This window comes from Micromys minutus (assembly GCF_963924665.1).
Source record: "Micromys minutus genome assembly, chromosome: 14".
NCBI classification, from domain to species: Eukaryota; Metazoa; Chordata; class Mammalia; order Rodentia; family Muridae; genus Micromys; species Micromys minutus.
This window is the reverse complement of record NC_137983.1, coordinates 44,959,115-44,980,529: the sequence shown is the minus strand read 5'-3', so window position 1 is coordinate 44,980,529 and position 21,415 is coordinate 44,959,115. Positions and strand designations below refer to the sequence as shown.

At 40.5% G+C, this 21,415-nt stretch overlaps 1 protein-coding gene across 1 annotated transcript in view; it reads left to right on the top strand.

Annotated features, from left to right (window-relative positions):
* Positions 1–303: 303 nt before the first annotated feature.
* Positions 304–21,415, top strand: part of ZMAT4 (zinc finger matrin-type 4) — a gene marked incomplete at both ends in the record, with an annotated part of 264,719 nt that continues 243,607 nt past the window's right edge. The window contains one exon of the mRNA XM_080929128.1: positions 304–405. Coding sequence (XP_080785254.1) covers positions 304–405 — 102 coding nt within the window. The remainder of the gene's footprint in view (positions 406–21,415) is intronic.

Sequence of the window (21,415 nt, the reverse complement as noted above, 5' to 3'; positions counted from 1 at the left end):
TTATTTTGTCACAAAAAAACCAATAGCTACAAATCTGATTTGTTTAAGCAGAAACATTAAAGATGGATTCTATGTTTTAAGGCTCTAGCACCTCTGTTGAATTTTCATAGGCAGATGATCAACTCCTCATTATTGAGGTTAGTTGGTATAGTAACATTGGGGGTTGAACATATCTGTCTTCTTGATCAGAACACTAGCTACTGGGACCCTGGCTTTTCACACGTTTAGTATTCTGAGTTATCATCAGAGTAACAGATTCCCTTTTCTCTTCCTCTTTTTTTCTGTTGACTTTTCTTTAGCCTGATGAAGTCCTCCGATATCGATCAGGATTTATTTACAGACAGTTACTGCAAGGTGTGCAGTGCACAGCTGATATCCGAGTCCCAGCGGGTGGCCCATTATGAGGTAAGCAGAGCCTTGCTCACTCAACTGCAGTCCTGCTATGGCAATTGAGGATACTTGCTCATGGGACTGGGAAGTTTGCAGAACCATATGTTGTGAGCCTGTATAATGTGACTCAGGTTCAGACTGTGCTTTTTGGAAATAGGGAGTAAAGGTTAAGGGCATTATTCTGCAACTCGGGCTACTTCCAAGACTTTATTTATTTATTTATATGATTATTAATGTTTTTTAATGCGTTCTTCCTATCCTAGGAACCCTGTGGGCTTCCTTTTCTTGCTTTCTCTGTGAGGAATACGGATCACAGTTTGTTCTCTCAGTGCGGGATACATGTCAGTCAGACCCATAAGCAGAGACAGGCTCAAAGGCCCTCGGTAGTCTCACAAGGAGACTTGGGTCTTCACTTTAGGAAATGTGCTTCCTCTGAAGATACCCTTCCCAGTAGCAATCTCCTGCGATCACCAGCGTGTTTTAAACCCCAAACACTCCAGAAGGGCATTGTGAACTTTAGCACAGGAGAACAGGTGGATGCTCTTTGATCCTGTATCAGCAGCAGAGGATGATCGCAGAGGGGTTGTCCTATGTCCCAGGGAGGAATGGGGAGCCAGGAGGTGAGGAGAGAGAGCTGGGATCCCAAGACACTGAGTGCTGCATTGTGCATTCTGGTTTCAAAAGAACACAGAGCCATGGGAATGGGGGTTTTCAGGTGTAGCGACTCGTAAGGAAGCTTGGATTGCAAGGCTTAGCCAGTGAGTTTTGATTTTCATCTGAGGAGTCTAGTAAACCCAAGTTGTCACTCTCACTCACCAAAGTGACATCAAGCGACACTCACCTCTCTGCCCCAAGTTCCTCTATGCACCCCGAAAATAATAATGACAGCACACTGAGAAACCTGCCTTCCCCATGGGGTTTTGTGATATCTGAATGCAGCCTTTCATAGTGTTTGAGGCCGTGCCTTGGAAGCCAAGTGTGTCAAGCATGCAGTATTCCTTTTATTGCCATGAACTCCTTCGCTGCAGTGTGTTGATGAGGGGGAGCAAGCCTGCTCTTTGAACATCTGTGAAATGGACATCTATGCAAAAAAGTCAGGACAGTTGCCCACCCCTGCCATTGCACAGGGCTTCTTATTCAGGTCGTAGAAAATAACATGATAGTTGCAGAGAACCTCCTATATCTTTTCCATAATCTCTTACACCTTCCTCACTCCTAACATGCACCTCACCACATCTGCATAGATTCAGCTCAGTATCAGCTTGTAGCGAATTTAACTTTTGCTTTTTGTAACTTTCTGGACCCTCCCTTCCTCCACCCCCTCTGCCCACTTTTGATTTGTGTGAGAATTTTGGACCTGGGGGCTGACACATTATTCTTTTGCCAAGAAGAAAGTGAGTGCTGGAAGCGGCAAAAAGTGAATTTGTTTATCAGGAATGAATTCATTGTTTTGGAAATAACGAGCTCTTTGATCTCCGTGGACATGGCTCATAAGCGCACATCAGCACTGTTACTAAGAAATGCTACTGAAGATCAGGGGAGTTCTTTCTGCTCTGAAGCTGCACACCCTCATATCAGGCCTCTCCGATTTCATTTTTAACCATTGTTCATGATGTTTGAGGACAGAGACTGTTTTGCTATTTGCTCTTCCCTAATTCCTGACTGATACCTGCACACACATATATATTATTTAATATATATTTTATTTGATTATAGGTATTCTTGGCATTGGTAAGGTGGATGGGTCTCTCCTAAGTATGCTGGAGATGCTGTACTGTTAGTAGAACCAGACTGCTAATGCCGGAGTACTTAAGACAACAAGGCTTTGAAATAAACTAACAAGAAAACAGTAGAGCATCCTAGATGCTTGACTAAAGGTGTAGTTGTTTTGTTCTCAGGTTCTCTTATTGATGTCCTGGACTCTTGCTGTGGTGGAATCTAATTGTTGATGGTACGTGTTAATTGAATGTAGCACACATGGGTTAGGAAAAGGAAATTGGTCAATAGGATCCCCATCAGTGGTGTCACACTTCGCCCAGCGACTTTAAGTGCATTCCCACAGAATGTGGGTGGGCTCTGAGCGATGCCTTTTGCTTGCCTTCCTTCTATCAGATACAGCCTGTGTATTCTGGCTGCAGAGAGGCTAAGGCACAGAATTGGCAGATCCCTCCATTTCTTGTCTCTCTTGTCCCTTTGTTTGGAACATCTAAAAAGTAATGTGCCCCAAACCACTGGGACTATTTGAAAACTGGTATTCTATTCATCTGCCTTCAGCTCCACAGACAGCCTCTGCTGCAGTGAACTGTTGAGTGGGTTTCTCAATGAGATAGAAATCTCACTCAACACATTGAGAACAACGTTGCTGTGACTCTCAGTGCTCCCTTTCATGTGACTCACTCCTCCAGTCCAGGCTGGTAATGGTTCTGCTTTCCTATGGGAACACATCAGTGATCATCACTGTGTATTTCTATGTGACTGGTAGCACTGGTCTGAGATACTGGAGAGATTCGGAACCAGTATTAGAAATGGTCTTTCTGTAGTTCAGTCCATTTATGTGGTTTATTGTAATTATTTACTAGCATGCTTGAATAATGTCTGCATTCCAGAGATAAACAACTTGGGTCATGGTGGATAATCTTATTTTTATTTATGTCTGTATTCTTTTTGTAAGTATTTTTCCCCTCAGCATCTTTGAGTTTGTGTCCATCAGGGTTATTGGCTGATGATTTTTCATTTTCATTGTGCCTTTGCCTGGTTTGGGTATTAGAGTTACATGGAGTTTGTAGGAGTTTGAAAACATTCCTCCTTCTCTCCTCCCTCCCTCCTTCCTTCTCTCCTTCCCTCCCTCCCTTTCTCCTTCCCCCATTCTCTACCTCTCCTTTTCCCCTCTCTCTCCCTCCTTCCTCTTATCTCTCTCCTTTCTCTTTCTCCCTTTCTCCTTCCCTCATTCCCTCTCTCTCCCTCCCCCACCCCCTCAATAGTTTAAGAAGAGTTGGTTTTAGATATTTGAAAGTCTGGTAGAGTTCTGCTGTGAATCCATCTATTCTTTGACTTCGTTTACTAAAAGGCTTTGTATTACTATTTAATTTTCTCATTTATTATAGGTCTGTTAAGGTTGTTGGCTTCTTGATTTAATTTTGCTGGTCTGCCTGAATATAGAAATTTATTCATTCCTTTTAGGATTTTTAGTTCATAAAATACATTTTAAATGTGTCCCTTTTTCTGTCTCTCAGTTAGTTAGGCCATATGTTTGTCAGTCATGTTTAACCTCTCAAAGAACCAATTCTTAGACTTACTGATTCTTCGTATTGCTTTGTTTGTTTCTATTTCATTAATTTCTGCTCTGAGTTTTATTATTCATTGCTGTTAACTGGGTTTGACTTTGGTCTGTTCTTTCTTTTCCTAAATCTTTGGGCTGTATCATTGAATCATTTATTTATGTTCTTTCTGAGTTTTGAATGTAGGTACACAGAGCTATAAGCTTACTCAGTAGAAGGCTGTTTTCAGTGTGACCCAGGCTAGTTCTGATGAGTTGGGGAAAGTGAATAGATGGTAGGATCAGCAGACTCACTGAGGAGGAAGATGCTGTTATGGCTAGTTTATTGTCAACTGGACACAAACTAGCATCATCTGGGAGAACAGAACCTTGAGTGAGAAAATAACTTCTTCACTATCAGGCTGTAGGTAAGCCTAGAGAGCATTTTCCTAATTAGTGATTAATGGGAATGGGCCCAGCCCTTTGTGGGTGGGTATACCTCTGGGTAGGTGCTCCTGGGTTCTGTGAAAAAAAAAAAAAAAAAAAAAAAAAAAAAAAAAAGCAGGCTGAGCAAACCAGAGGGAGCAAGCCAGTAAGCAGCACCCTTCCACATTCTCTAAGTCAGCACCTACCTCCAGGTTCCTGCCCTGTCTTGACTTCCTTCAGTGATCAACTATAATGTGGAAGTGTAAATCAAATGAACCCTTTCCTCCACAAGGCATTTTTGGTCATGGAGTTTTATCTCAGTGATACCAACTCTGATTCAGACAGATGCATATGATCTGTCTGTGCAGAGAAACTGGGTGTTTCTCTTTTGCTTTGACACCATATGTGTTGCCACAGTCAGAAACTGGATGGGATCCTCACTGTAAGCACATTTACTGTGTTTGTTGTATATGTAAACACTACTGTTCTAGTTCCCTGTATCTTGATTTGTGTCTTTGTCACTCAGTTCTTTTTCCTTTTATATTATAATCAGGTATTTTTAATATTGTTTAAGTTTTTGGAGAAAATTTCTTTTTATATTAATGTTTTATTCATTTTTGAAACACTGGGTTTACATAATTTAAAAAATCAGTAAATTTAAAATAGTGTATAATGTATAAAATTTCCCTTTTATTCTTCTTAGCCCTCCAGATGCACCCAGTTTTCTTTGAAACATTTTATGCATAAGAATAGAATGTAATTCTTCCATACATATGTTCATACACACACAATATGTATGTGTGTGCATGAATGACCAATACGTATTCCATATATAATCTATATTACAAATGGAAAAAACTCTACCCTTATTTTTGTTGTGACATAAATATCTTCTTTATGGTTGCAGAGAGTAGATGAGTTCCAGAGTGAATTTGTAATATTTAATATAGTCATGGAAATGTCAAGCATCTTTATAGCCCAGGCAATGGGAGTAGAAAAGCCTTCCTCTGGTTCGAATAAGAATGATGAACAGTGTATATAGAAAATATCAACTACTGCTTTCTTCTCATTGGAAGACAGCAGCCTGAGACAACGTCCCTAAAAAGACCTCCTACCAAAATTAGCTAAACCTGCCTCCTCGTTCATCTGTATACTAAGAACCTTTATTTAGTTGTGTACAAAAAACCCACCTCCTTGACTCAGTTGTATAAAACAAACACAATGCGATCCCACAATGCATCTGTCCTTTCTGCATCCCCTTGTTTCCCAAGCCATGTAACTCACGGTTATACCAAAATATTTTCTGAATTGCCTGGTAATTCCTTGGCATCCAGAATGAAACCCTGGTAAAAGGCAGACAGACTTTAGCTCTCAAAACCTGTTTAGTGATATGTTTGCTACTTATCTCTTAGAGTTCCACCAGTATAGACTGGAAATGTTCACTGATGACTTATCTTCCAGAGTGTTCTTCTTAGCACTCACCAGAGGACATATTCGTTCCAGACTGGATTGTGTTTTTAAAATTCTTCTGTATTAGCCAAAGAGGAAATCCCAAAGTCTCTTGACCTGAGTAGCGTGAGTATTGAGCTACAGCATGTGCCTAGACTCACTTTCTTCCGAAGTTCTCAGGTTCTTCAGACAGTGCACTTCCCTCTTCTCTAAGACTTGAGAATTTAATTAGCTTCCTTAGACTTTTACTAAGATGATTTAATTTGGAGTAGAGTTTTATATATATATATATATATATATATATATATATATATATATATATATGCGTATATATACATATATATATGTATATATAAGTTTGAATTGTTTCACACTATTCATCTACTTTCCTCATTGCTGCAACATAATATCCAGTTCCTCCAGTCAGTACAAATGAAGGATGGGAGGGTTTGTTTGCTGCTTACAGAGTGATAGAAGTCCATCATGGTGGGGAAGGTGCTGTATCAGGAGTGTGAGGCTTCCGGTCACATGGCATCCCCACCAGGAAGCAGAGAGCAATGGATGCTAGCATTTAACTTGCTTTATCTTTTTTATTTAGTCTTGGTCCCAGCCCACAGAATGCTAGTGCTTACCCACTGCAATTAGCCTAATATGGACAACCCCTCTCCAAGTGCCCTTAAAGCAGCCTAATACAGATAATCTTTTTCAGGCATACCCAGAGGTTTATTTACCAGATAATTCTAGATTACATAAATTGATAGTCATTATTCATTATTGTGATCCCTTTCTTTGAGTAGTATATAAATGCACACATGTCATTGGACAGAAAGTTACTGGTAGGAGCCCCTCTGCTCAACCTTACAGCTTGCCTTGGTCCCTACCAGGACAATCTTTTAAAACCAATTATGCCGCCTTGTAAAAGCCCTTCCATTCTTTTGAAAGGTTTTAGATTTTACTAATAAAGAAGAAAAATAGATTATAATGGTATCCTCTGCTTTGAGTATTTGTTCTGGATAGTTTTGTGTCAATATGACACAAGGTAAAGTCATCTGAGAGGAAGGAACCTTAATTAAAAAAATGTCTTTATAAGATGGGGCTGTAGGCAAGCCTGTTGAGCATTTTCTTAATTAGTAGTTGATGGGGGAGGCCCCAGTCTATTGTGGGTGGTGCCTGGTCTGGGGATACAGGAATCTATAAGAAAGCAGACTGAGGAAGCCATAGAGAAACAGGTTAGCAAGCAGCATCCCTCCATGGGTTCTGCATCAGCTCCTGCCTCCAGGTTTTTGCCCTGACTGCCTTCCAAGGTGAACAGTGATTTGTAAGTGTAAGCCAAACAAACCGTTTTTCTCCAAGTTGCTTTTGTTTTTGATCATCACAGCAATAGAAACCTTAACCAGGACAAACTAGTACCACAGTGGGGTGGATATTGCTGGACAGGTCTAATCATGTTTTTTTCTGGGACTGAGGAAGGAGTTTGGAATTTTAAGCTAGAAAAACCATTGATTTGCATTTCCCTGGTGACTAAGGATGTTGAACATGGTGTTTCTTAGCAATTTAATATTATTCAGTTGAGAATTATTTGTTTAGCTCTGTACCTCATTTTGTAATAGAGTATTTGATTCTCTGGAGTCTAACTTCTTGAGTTCTTTGTATATAATAGATATTTGATCTCTATCAGATGTTGGATTAGCAAAGATCTTTCCCCATCTTGTTGGTTGTCCCAAGTACAGTGTCCTTTGCTTTACAGAGGCTTTGCAATTTTATGAGCTCCCATTTGTTGATTCTTGATCTTAGAGAACAATCCACTGGTGTTCTGTTCAGGAAATTTTCCCCTGTGGCTATGTGTTCAAGGCTCTTACCCACTTTCTCTTCTATTATTTTGAGTGTTTCTAGTTTTATGTGGAGGTCCTTGATCCTCTTGTACTTGAGTTTGTACAGAGCAATACGTCTGGGCAGATTTGCATTCTTCTACATGATGACCACCAGTTGGACCAGCACCATTTGTTGAAAATGCTGTTTTTTTCCCATTTGTTGGTTTTAACTCCTTTGTCAAGTGACCATAGGTGTGTGGGTTCATTTCTGGATCTTCAATCCTATTCCATTGATCTATCTTCCTGTCTCTGTACCAATACCATACAGTTTTTTTTTTTTTTTAAATCACAATACAACTTGAGGTCAGGGATGCTGATTCCCCCATAATTTATTTTATTGTTGAGAATAGTTTTCACTATTCCGTGTTTATTGTTATTCCAGTTGAATTTGCAAATTTCTCTTTCTAACTCTTTGAAGAATTGAGTTGGAATTTTGATAAGAATTGTATTGAATCTGTAGATTGCTTTTGGCAAGATGGCCATTTTTATAATGTTGATCCTGCCAATCCATGGGCATAGGAGATCTTTCTAACTTCTGAGATCTTCTTCAGTTTTTTTCTTCAGAGACTTGAAGTTCTTGTCATACAGATCTTTAACTTGCTTAGTTAGGGTCACACCAAGGTATTTTATATTATTTGTGACTATTGGAAAGGGTGTCAGTTCTCTAATTTCTTTCTCAGCCTGTTTATCCTTTAATTAGAGGAAGGCTACTGATTTGTTTGAGTTAATTTTATATCCAGCCACTTTGCTGAAGTTGTTTATCAGCTATAAGAGTAGGACTTTCTGGTGGAATTTTGGGGTCACTTAAGTATACTATCATATCATCTTCAAATAGAGATATTTTGACTTCTTCCTTTCCACTCTGTATCCCTATGACCTCTTTTTGTTGTCTATTTGCTCTGTCGAGGAATTGGAGTACTATATTGAATAAGTAGTGAGAAACATTCCATCTCACACCAGTCAAAATGGCTAAGATAAAAAACTCAGGTGACAACAGATACTGAACAGGATGTGGAGAAAGAGGAACACTCCTCCACTGTTGGTGGGATTACATGTAGAGAGCCGTTTGTGCCGCACCCAAACATGGCGCCGGCTTCCCGCCAAGGACTCAGCAAACAGAGCTGTTGCCCAGCCAAGAGACTTAGAGCGCATGCGCCATATACATGTCATAGCCCGCTCTCGGGCATGCTAATGAGTTACTGGAGGGCGCACCAATCAGGTAGCGACACAAGTCTCCTGGGCATATAAAAGCAGTGCATTTCTCTCCCACGTGGAGTCCCCTGTTCAGAGTGCTGTACAATAAAGGTTGTTCGCAGAAGAATCCTGTGGTTGCAGGCCTTTTCCTGCCAGCGGGAAGTGGTGCGCGAGACAATTACAAGCTAGTATAACCACTCTGGAAATCAGTCTGGCGGTTCCTCAGAAAATTGGACATAGTACTACCTGAGGACCCAGCTATACCACTCTTGGACATATACCCAAAAGATGCTCTAATATACAACAAGGACACATGCTCGACTATGTTTATAGCAGCCTTATTTATCATAGCCAGAAGCTGGGAAGAACCCAGATGTCCTTCAACAGAGGAGTGGATACAAAAAATGTGGTACATTTACATAATGGAGTACTACTCAGCTTAAAAACAATGAGTTCATGAAATTCTTAGGCAAATGGATAGAACTAGAAAATATCATCCTGAGTGAGGCAATACAATCACAACACACACATATACATGGTATCACTGATAGGTGGATATTAGCCCAAAAGCTCAAAATACCCAAGATACAATTCACAGACCACATGAAGCTCAAGAAGAAGGATGACCAAAATGCAGATGCTTCAGTCCTTCTTAGAAGGGGGAAAATACTCACAGGAGGAAATACAAAGACAGAGTTTAGAGCAGAGACTGAAGGAAAGCCCATCCAGAGACTTCCCCACCTGGGGATCCAGTCCATATACAGCCACCAATGCCAGACAAAATTGTTGATGCCAAAAAGTGCAAGTTGACAAGAGCCTAATATAGCTGTCTCCTGAGAGGCTTTGCCAGAGCATGACAAATACAGAGGCAGATGTTGTAGTCAACCATAAAACTGAGAATGGGACTCTTGATGGAGGAGTTAGAGAAAGAATTGAAGGAGCTGAAGGGGTTTCCGACCCCATAAGAACAACAATGCCAACCAACTGGAGCTTCCAGAGTCTAAACCACTATTCAAAGTGTACACATGGATAGACCCATGGCTCCAGCTGTATATGTAGCAGAGAATGACCTTTTTGGGCACCAGTGGGAGTAGACACCCTTGATCCTACCAAGGCTAGATGTCCCAGTGTAGGGGAATATCAGGGCAGGGAGGAGGGAGGTTGTTGGTGGGTGGGTGAATACTCTCAAAAAAGCAGGGAGAGGGGGATTGGACAGGGGCTATGAAGACGAATTCTGGAAAGGAGATAACATTTGAAATGTAAATAAAATATATCCAATAAAAAAGTAAAATTATTGAGTGTTAAAAGTTTGGTGAGCTCTTACATGGTAGGTTGGAAGGTAAAGGTGCTGAGAGAAATGCAGACAATGGAGGTCTGGCTTGAGAAATTCCAGAGGGAGGTTTGAGAGGCATGAAAAACTATCAGGCCATTGCATATTTCAATTCGAGAATCTGTGGTTCTAGCTAGCTGAGAATGAAAATCAGCCACAATTAACAAGAGACCTGAATCACTGAAGTAAATATATTGCTTTTCTGGGACAACTGATGCTGGTTAGCTAGAACTGAGAAGTTAATAGTGATTAATAAGAGACCAGCATAGTTGAAGTGAAATCTTTTGAGAAGTGTTTTCTCAGAGTCAGCACACAGAAGCTGTGTTCCAGAGGTTCCTGAGGTTGTACCTCCTACTGGCAGCACAACTTGGAGGTATGAGACTCACCCAGTAGGCACTGGTTTTGAAGGCATGGAGGGGTCATAGAGAGCAGGTGACGCTTGGCACTGTGTGGCAGGGCTGGAGTTGCCTGAGAGAGTCCAGAAGATGCTGTTGGTGAGAACGCAGCCCAATTTCAACAGAAGAACCACCATTTTGGGGTTGCTAATACCATGGGATGGTTGCCAAGAATAGCAGCACCTGAGAGTGGTTCTGGCTAAAGCCTAGGAGGCAAGCTGTGTGCCTAGAGGGTAGAGCCAGAGAAGTTACCCAGTTGCTCTATTCACCATGCCAGGGCATAGGCCTGTAACTTCATATTATATATTATATATGGTTAAGTTGCACACTTTCCTATTGGTCCACAGTACTATATAAAATGCACTCCATTGGAAAAAGTTTCAGGACCAAACTACACTGCATAGTCGAGCCACGTGACAAGCTTCCCAGACAACCTGAGTTTATTGTTTGCTTTGTTGCTTTTGCATTTCCTACTGTTGAAGTCATCCTAGTGGATTTAAATGTTTGAGCCTGCGGTGGCTGAAAAGAGGGCTCACAAAGGGATATTTTCTCCCAGTGTAGTGAGGTCTGGGCACAGCTGTGGTTTCTGCCATGTGTTGCTTTTTATAGACAATACATTGCTCAGACCTTTGCACTTTAGGCTGGTGGTAGATACTAAGGAAAAGAAGCAAGAGCAGTAACTAGCATCAAAGTAGAAAAATGTGTGTGTGTGCGTGCATGTATGTGTGTGTGTGCGTGTTCATGCATGCCAAACTGGGCCTGCATATAGGGCCAAGCATACCCTCTGGTGTTGGCCTCCCTCTGTTCTTTTTGTCAGTCTCTGGTCTCTGGTTTATTGTGCAATTATAAGGCTAGCTGACTGGTGAGTTCTCAGGATCTCACCTTTCCCTCCCCCACATCACTATAGGCTTATCATCACTATCTGGTACATCTGCCACATCTGGCTTTTTATGTAGGTTCTAGAAATTTAAATGTTTTTCCTCATGTCTCCTATCAAATCTTTACCCTTGCCTCCTTTCTTCCTTTTTTTCTGTTCTTTTTTCTCTTTTCTTCCTTACCCCTATTCCCACCCCATCCCTCCTTTCTGCAATTATTCCTTCCTCCATTTCTGTCTTTCTCTTCCTTCTTTTTTCCTTCTCTTTTTTTCCTTCTCTTTCTTTTTGTTTCTCTCTTTGTTTGTTTCCTTCTGTCTCCTTTCTTTCTTCCTCTTTTCTTTCCTTTCTTTTCTTTCCTTTCTTTTCTTCCTTTCTTTCTTTCTTCCTTTTTTTCTGATACAAGTATTAATATAGCTGAGATTGGCCTTAAACTTACTGTGGGGCAAAAAATGACCTTGGATTTTGGACCTTCCATTGTCTACTTCTCAGGACCTGTGCTACTAATCTCAGTTTATGTGGTGCTGGGACCCATGGCATGCAAACACTTTAGCAGCTTAACTGCATCCCCAGAATCATTTTATAAATATCTGATACACTTTTTATTTATGTGCTTTAAAATGTGTATAGCTTCATGGGTGTGGATATTTTTAGATAAATTTGGAATAGCGGTAGATTTAGAGAAATGTTGCAAACCAATACTAGAATTTATTTGTTTAAACTTGACCCAGTTTCTTCTACTGTTAGCATCTTCCAATACTATAGTAAATTTGCCATCCAATGAAGCAACATTGATGGGTTACCCTTACATAATATACACTATTCAGTAGCAAGTCTGGACTATATTCAGATCTCTTTCCTGTCCCTTTCCTGCCCCAGGAGTCCACCTTAGCTTTCGCCTTGCATTCAAGTGTCACACTTATTGCTCCTCACCCCGTGACTCCTTTTCAGACCTCCCTTATATTTGAAGACCTCACCAGTTTTGAGGGTCACCGGCCAGATGTGTTCAGTAGACGGACACTCAGAACGTGTCTGTGTTGTTCTCCATTGAAGCCCCTGCTGTGTGTTTGTGGAGGGGAAGAGCTCAGAGGCAAAGTGAGCCTTTCACATTTGTGCAAGGTGCCAGCACACTTACTCATGTGGCTGCTCCCCACGATTCTTTTGCTGAGTGTTTGTTCATCTCTTCACGTCTGCGTTTCTCTTGTCTTCTGTCTTTCTAGTGTAACCTCTGACTGAACATAACAATGAGAGTGCAAGGATGGTTGTTCAGTGTGTGCAAATGTTTTCCCCAATATTGAACTCACCCCCACCTTGCTGTTTGTTCAGTACTATATTTTTACACGTGCATTTGATTCCTTGCTTCTTGACGGCTACACAACACTCTGTGCGAGTATTGGTTCAGTTTTACTTTACCATTGTATTAGGAACAGACATCCATATTGTCTCCAAGATCCCCTCCCCCACACATGGTGCTTTGACAACTATCCTTAATAGATTTACTGGAAAACTTCTCTGGGAGTTGGTCTTGCATGCTTGTAGAGTGCAACTCAGAATTCCTCCATTATAAGACATACTGGTTAGCTGGATTATTTTGTCTTCAGATGAGATCTCAGGGGAGGCTGGCTTGAATGTGCTATGTAGTTGAAAATGACGTTGGACTCATTTTCATGTCTCCATGTTCCCTAGTGTTGAGATTACAGGCATTCGCCACCATGCATGACTTACAGATTACTAGGGATCTGACCCCAGGGCCTTATGCATATTAAACAAGCACTCTATCAACTGAGGTTGTCCTCCACTATAGGACAATTTAACTCACAATTCAACTAAGCCTTAATTTCCTACCCATAGTCCATAAAAGTCCTCATATTGTTGCATGCCTGTCAATAATTTAGCATCCTCATCTCCCCTAATCTGTTTGGTATTTCATGTATTCTTATCTTAAATTGTGTTCTATAATGATAAACTTATAATAACGTTCAGAAACTGCTCAGCCATTTAGTTTTCCTTTCTATCTGATTTCTATTCATATCCTCCGTCTGTATTTCCTCTGGTTTCCTTGGGATTTTTTTCCCTATGTTTGTTCTCATTTCTTTTTCTTGGGCTCAGATACTGTAAATACCTGTGCCCATTCTATTATGTGCATTCGGATGAGTTTTGATAATTTTTAAGCTGCTAAATTTTGTGTAGATTCTAACAATGCTGATTTTTCATTGTGTCTCTCTGTGCTGAGAAGGCTTTCCTGAATATGTGCTATTGTTGCCGCTTAAATTGGCTTCTGGTTGGAGGTTATTTTCTATGTACTCCTTTATTTCTTTCCCTTACATCTCTGTTGGGTTTCCATTTTTAGGAGTTTGTGTGCCACCATGTCTTGCTCTTCCTGAAGGATGTGGCCACATAACACTAGTGCAAAGTCATGATTGCACACTCACTAGTGCACACTCACCCCCACTGATTGAATGAAGCCAAGCATATCTATTGCTTTGCAGGTCCCCTTGCAGCGAGCGATGTGACTTAAAACCTATCGGTGTCAATACGAGTCTGTGTGAGCTTTTGGCATTAGAAAAATACATTGTCTGTCATTAGAATGATATGAATATTTCTTGCCAAGCTCTCTCTTGAATATTCCTGAAGTAAAAAATCAAAACATGTTCTCTCTTATTTTTCAGCTTCCCCCATAAGCTGTTTTTTTTTTTTGAAATCATATTTTACTTGCAAATCACAACCATGTTCAGGGTTCTCTTTGTAAAACTTTATGCTTTCAGGTGTTCCAATGTAGTCTATTTTGTTCTAAAGGTAAAAAAGAATGTTTTATTATTATTTTTTTTTGAATAAGCGATATAGTGTGTGCTTTCATGTTCTGAGTGACATGTCTAACTCCTGCCCTGCTCCCTCTCACTACCTCCTGTCTGTTCTTCATCTGGGTAGTCAGGATAATCTAGAAGTATAAATGCAAATGTGCATGACAGTCTTAACCTTTCCTGCTTTAGGGGGCGTTGGATTTGCTCATGTCAGTGTGAACAATCCAGTTAACTCAGTTTCCTCCCATGCTATGTATAGTCATAAGACCAAAGCAAATGATTGTGAAAGTCTAGTGTTGAATAGGACAAAGCCACAGAGGTGCTAGGAGTAGGTGTTGGTCCTTTAAGATCTCAAGTATCCTTGAACTACCCAGCAAAGCCAAGCAACGCTGGGCATAAGTATTTACATAACAATCAATACTCCGATTCCACTAACTTGAAATTACTGGACCACATGACATTTTGACTTTATCATGAAGTGTTTTCTGAGAAGAGGAATATGAAATGGTGTTACAGCGCTAGCACTGAATAGACCACAACTAGAGGAACACAGTGTCAGCTTTCTGCCCTCCCCCACATTTCCATTAGCCAGATAGTATCAGATCAGAAAAGAGGGATGATTTGCAGGCATTTACAACCTTCTGAGTTAGGAGCCAGGCGATGACCCACACTGATATGTGCCTGCATTTTCTCCCCCAATGCATTTTTTTAAACTTCTACATTACATAAAAGCACTGTAATAAATCCCATTTCCCTATGTTTTAGAAATTTGTAGATGAAAAAGGCAACAACAACAGCCTTCCCAGCACAACCCCACCCCAAAGCCAAAACAGCAGAGGAAAAGCAAAATCAAATCCATGCATTTATTTCCGGTCAAGAGTTATGATTTTGGCTTAGTGATTAGAAATGTTTGCTGCTATAGTAGAAGACCAGAGTTCAGTTCCCAGAACCCACATTGGGTGAATCACAACCATGTGTAACTCCATCCCCATGAGACCTGATACCTCTTTGTGGCCTTTTAGGGTATCTGCATGTGGGTGTGTAATACATACATATATGCGCAGACAAGTGCTTACATTTAAAAGAAGAAAATATGAAAGAGCTCAAATCTTACGAACAGATTATTAACGGCACCTGTATAGATGTGAGAACTGCTTGTGGCTAGGCAAGGCTTGGGTGTGTGAGCCACCAGAGAGAAGCACAGCCCGTTTACAAGGCAGATGAGATTCGATTCATTCTCTATAGCAGCAAATGGGGAAGTATTGGAAAGCATTGCCTGTGTCTTTTCATTGGGCCAAATTTGTAATATATGATAGAGCTAATAGTTTAGAAACAGGAGTTCATTGTTCCTGATGCAGAACAAAACCAGCCTTGGGCAGCATATGACGGAGCAGTACAGTTGCTTATATTTCAGAAATCCTACTCCTTTGTGTTGAGATTTCTGTCCTGCGTGGGATCATGAAGATGTTCTGGTCTGTCATCTGTGTACTGAGTTTAAATGAAACAAAGTGAACCTCCACTAGTGAGGTGTGACATCATCTCCACACATGCTTAAGTTGTTTAAACCCCACATGCCCAAGTGAGAGTTCGGAAAGTGCACAGAGGTGTTTCTGACGCCTGGTTAGGAAGACAGCCTGAGGCTGTGGATTCTCGTCGGCTTTTAAACTTTTGTTTCTTAAAGATGATCCTGACTGCATGTATTCTTACAAGATTTTCCATGTTAACAGTCAAAAGGGAAGGATTTTAGAAAAAGGACGGAGATAAACTTACTTTTTCTCGACAAGATTTATTTGATCCCCAAGAAGTTTGTTCATGGGAACACTTGAGAAATTCTTTTCTCCAGTTTTAAGAGATATTGGTTCAAATTATATGTATTATGAAATATTTAAGTACACCATCTGGTTATTCCATTTTTATCTATTTAAAATTGTATCTTATTTATTAATATCTAAATAAGCATTAATACATACCTACCACTTGGGCTTTGCATGATATTTCTGTACATACACGGAGCATGTACTTATCAGCACTTGGTTCGAATCCCCTGATTCCCCCTCATCCTGGTTCCTAATCACCACTAATCTGTCCAAGTGGATGTTTCACAGCTTTTGTACAAGACAGTGCGCATGGCATGTTTGACTCTCTGGCTCTGACATATTTGTCACCATAATGGTCTCCAGTTCCATTTATTTTTGTTACAAAAAAGAGGCTTTAATTCTTAAATTTAAGATATTATTTATTTGTGTGTATGTGTGTGGCGTGTGTGTGTGTGTGTGTGTGTGTGTGTGTGTGTGTATGCATGCATGTACATGCACATAAATGCATGAAACAGTGTGCTAGTAGAGCTATGTTTCTAGCATGGTAGTAAATGTCTTTGCCCACTGAGCCATCTTGCCAGCTCTAAGGCTTTCCTGTATTATGGTTGAATACTTGTTTTTAGATGCGATGACTGTTCGTTGGCATCTAGGGTGAGCCTCTAGTTTAGCCATTGTGGGCATACTTCAATGACTATGAGTGTCCAGGTTTCTTTGGTATGCTGACTTTATTCCTAGGGCATAGACCTAGAAATAGATAGGAAAGGTGAATTGCACAAATCATACAGTTGCCTTTTCTTTTTCTTTTTTAGCTTTTTGGAGAACCTCCACACTTTTTCATATAGATTGTGCAAATTATATTCTTACTAATAATGTATGTGTTATACCCTCACTAGTATTTCATGTATGTGTGGGTGTACATGTGTATTTTTGTGTGCACACTGTTTTGTATTTTAAGACAGGCTGACCTTGAACCTGTGTAGAGCCTCCTCTTTCAGCATAAGTTCTGAGATTATAGTTTGCAACACCATGCCTGATTTTATTATTCATGTTAATGATAGTCATCCTAGCAGGAGTGACATAATGTAAGATTTTGGCTTAAATTTTCATGTTGTTGCTGGTTAATAATATTAAGTATTTTTTATTTTTTCCCTTTAAAATAAGTTTATGATATAGAGTCAGACTGTTGAGACTGTCACACAGGCAGTGTACTTTGTTTTCATTCCCCTCCCCCATCTTTTCCCACCACTCCTCTCTTCCTCTTGCTGGTTCTCCTTCCCCCTCCCAAATAGTCCCTCTTATTTTTGGGGAACAAACATTTTATAACCCTGTCTGGCTTTCTGCTTTCAGTAGATCCCTTCCTCCCCTATTGTAGTCCCAACTGCTGCACACACACACACACACACACACACACACACACACACACACAGGCACATGTGCACTTGAGAACACACACATTCAAGCACACACTCAAGCACACACATACATGTAAACATGCACACACACACTGGCACAAGAACACATGCATACACATATGCACTCACATAAGAAAACACATGCACACATACAAGAACACAATGCACACATACATACATGTGCAAACATACACACATGCACACACACAGAGGCATGCACACACAGAGAGATCTGGGACATAAGAGAAAATACACAGTGCTTTTCTGAGTCTGGCTTATTTCACCAATGTAATGATTCCTGTTCCATCCATTTTTATTCAAATGTCATAATTTCATTCTTGACAGCTGAATAAAATTCTGTTGTGTATATATAGCACGACTTTCTTTATCATTCATATGCTGATGGATATCTATCTAGGCTGGTTCCATTTCCTGGCTACTATTAATAGTGCAGTAATAAACAAGTTTATGTAAGTCTTGCTGTGGTACGTTGATTTAGAATCTTTTTTGTTATGTATCTAGGAGTGATAAAGCTAGGACATGCAGTCACTCTATTTTAGTTTCTGATGAACCGATGTCCATGGTAGTTACACCAGGTACCTCCTTTTCCATATTCTCGCAAGTAAATATTGTTTCCTGGATCAAAGTCATCTTGACCTTGGTGAGGTGTAATCTGATGCGGTCTTGATTTCTGCTTTAAGGATGTTCCACATATTGGCTGGCCCTGTTTCTGCCTTTGAGAACTGTCAGTTCGATTCATTGGTCTACCTATTGATTGTATACTTTGTTTTCTTGCTATTTGATTTTTAGAGTTCTTTATAGTTTCTAAATATTAATCCCCTCTCTGATGGCAAAAATACTCTCTATTCTATAGGCTGTGTTTCTACTTTACTAGAAGTTTCCTTTCTTGGGGAGAGGCCTTTGAATGGCATGGCATTCCATTTCTTAATTCTTTGTTTGTTTGTTTAATTTATTCTCTCTTTTTAGAAACATTCATTCATTCATTTATTCATCCATTCATTCATTCACTTTCTATTCCTGATTGTTTTCCCCGTCCTGGTCTCCTCTCATACAGACCCTTTCCTCCTCCTCTCTGCCCTTCACTGAGAGGGTAGAAAGATCCCCCACTCCCCCATATCCTCCCACCCTGGCACATCAAATCTCTGCAGAGCTAGGCGCACCCTCTCTCACTGAAGCCAGATAAGGCAGCCCAGCTAGGGGAACATATTTCACAGACAGGGAACAGCTTTATGGATAGCCCTTTCCCCCACAGTTGGTGGGGGACCCACATAAAGGTCAAGCAGCATATCCGCTACATGTGTGCAGGGGTGGGGTCAAAGGTCCAGCCTCTGTATGTTCTTTGGTTTGCTGTTCAGTCTCTGAGAGCCTCAAGGGTCCAGGTTACTTAACTTTGTTGGTCTTTCTGTGGAGTTCCTATCCCCTTCAGGGCCTCAATTCTTCCCCTAACTTTTCCAAATAAGTTCCCAAGCTCCAGCTAGAGGCTGTGGGTCTCTGCATCTGTTTTAGCATCTGCAGCTGCTGGATGGATCCTCTCAGAGGACAGGGATGCTAGGCTCCTGTCTGCAAGCATAACAGCATATCATTAATAGTAAGAGGGATTGGTGCTTGCTCATGGGATGGGTCTCAACTTGGGCCCATCATTGATCATAAGATCCCTTAGTGTCTGCTCTAGCCCTTGTCCTTGCATTTCTTGCACCCAGTTTGTGGGTGGGTTGGTTTTCCTATGGCTCCAATGGGTTTCTTCCTGGCTATAGGAGGTTCTATATCCCCATTGCTGTGAGTCTCAGCTAAGGTCACCCCCACTGATTCCCTGGGAACCTCCCCATTTCCCATGTCTTTGGTACAACCTCCAGATGTTTCCCAAACTCCACCTCTGTCATTTGCCAATTTTCTTTCTTTCTCCTAGCCCTCTGTGATTTCTTAATTTTTAAGGTTGTTTCTGTTGCCATCCAAGTTATCTTCAGAGTGCCCATGCTTGTGCCTATACTGTGAAGTGTGTTTCCTGTTTTTCTCTAGGAGTTTCAGAATTTCCTGTTGTACCTTAAGGTCTTTCCTCCATTTTGAATAGGTTTTCCTGCAGAGTAGTAGATTTGATTGCCACTCTTATGCATAAACATCTGATTTCCTCAGCACAATTTGTTGAAGAGCTTTTGTTCGGTGAGTGTCTTGACACCTTTGGTGAAGGTTATAGGATTTCATCCTGGGTCCTCTGTTGTACTCCCTTGGAGCCCACACCCATTCCTATTATGTCACTGTTTCTCTTGGTTGCTAGGGCTCTGACAGGTCACTTCAGGCTTTGTGATGCAAACGTTGTGCTTCCTGCTTAAGGACTTGGATATCCAGGATCTCTCCTGCTTCCATCCCCACATGAACATGTTTTCCCCAGTGCTGTGAAGAATGTTGCTGGCATCTTGAGACATTGCAGTGACTCTGTAGACAATTATTGGTGAAAGATCTAGTTGTATAATATTAATTCCGCTGATCGATCTGTAAGCATTGGACGATCTTTCTCTCTAGCAGTGTCTTTATTTTCTTAAGAGTTTTCCTTATGGAGGTTGTTCACCAGTTTCTTTAAGTTTACTCACAGAGGTTCTAATTTTGAAGCCGTTGTGAGTAAGATACCAGCCCCATTTCTTAATCAGCAAGTCTGTTAGTGGTGTGTAGAAAAGCTAATGGTTTTCATATTCTGGTGTATTCTAGTAATTTGTCAAAAGATTCAGCAGGTGCTTCTGCTGGAGTCTGTAGAATCTCTTGAGTAGAGAATCATGTCAGCACAAGCAGAGATAACCTGGCTTCTTCCTTCTCTGTTGTCACCCTTTAATTTCTTCTCTTGTCTCTTGGCCCTAGATAAATTATTGAACACCGCATTGAACAAGAACGGAAAGACTTGGAGCTCCAAGCCTCAGTCCAGTTGCCTTCTGTTTTCCCTATTTGCTATATTGTTGTTTATGGGTTTGTTATAGTTAGATTTTGCTGTGTTGAGACGTTTTTCTCTACCAGTTAAAATGATTATCTGATTCTTGTTGTGAAGTCTTTTATGTCCTGTTCTGTGTTCATTGACTTGTCTGTCATGAATCATCCTTGCATCCCTGGAATAAAACCCAGTTTGGCTGTGGAGTATGATTTTCTTGTGTTCTTGAGTTCAGACTGCAAGGATTCCATTAAGAAATTTTGTGTTTATGTTCCCCAGGGAAAGTAGTGTTCCATTTCCTTTTTCTGTCGTGCTCTGTTGGTTTTGATATCATCCTTAACTCCTGTGCTTTTGGGGCACAGTGACTTCCTCCCTAGGTCTACTTTGTTCATCTGCTTTTCATAAGAACTGACTCTTCCTTTTCTATAGTATTTCTTTAGCTCTTCTGCAGTGTTGCTGGTCATCTGTGCTGGGTTGATGGTCATCTGCCTTAGTTTGTGCTAGTCTTGATGTGTCTTCATTTTCTCACCAAGTTTGTAAGATAGCATTGCTGAGTATAATATTCTTGATTAGCAGATATTTACATCTAGGGATTGATATGCATCATTCTCTGCCTTCCAGGCTTTTGGAATATTTTTTTGTGTTATTCTAAGTATTCACCTTTATAGGTGAGTTTGCTTTTTTTTTTAAATTTTATTTTTGATCTATTGACTGTAGTATATCATAGAAAGGTTCTTCTCTGCCAATGTATACTTAGAGTCTAACTTCCCCTTAGGTTTGTAAGCCTTTTATGAAGGAGGGTGTCTGAATTTTGGCAATTTTTTGCTCTTTATTTTTTTGACTTTTTAAATTTTTGACTCTTTATGCCTTTAGGGTTTAATCTTGGTATCTTCTATACTGTGGCGTTGTAGGTTTTGTTTCTTGATCATATCCTAGGGTTCTTAGACCCTACAGTTAGACTTAACCAGTTTTAGTTAATTGATCTCTCTGTCTCTGTGCATGCTGTGTTCCTGTGTGTGTGTGTGTGTGTGTATACACACAATATGTGGTCTGTGTATGATATATATGGTTTGTGTGTTGTATGTATGTGTTTATTTGTGTATATGTGTACAGATGTACTTGCATACATATAGAGGCCAGAGGTAGATGATGGATGTCTTCCATTTTTAAATCTACCCTATGTTTTGAGACAAGGTGTCTTAGTGGACCCAGAGCTCACTGGTTTGGATAGGCAACCATCTGCCTCTGCCTTTCCAGTAGTAGAGTCCCA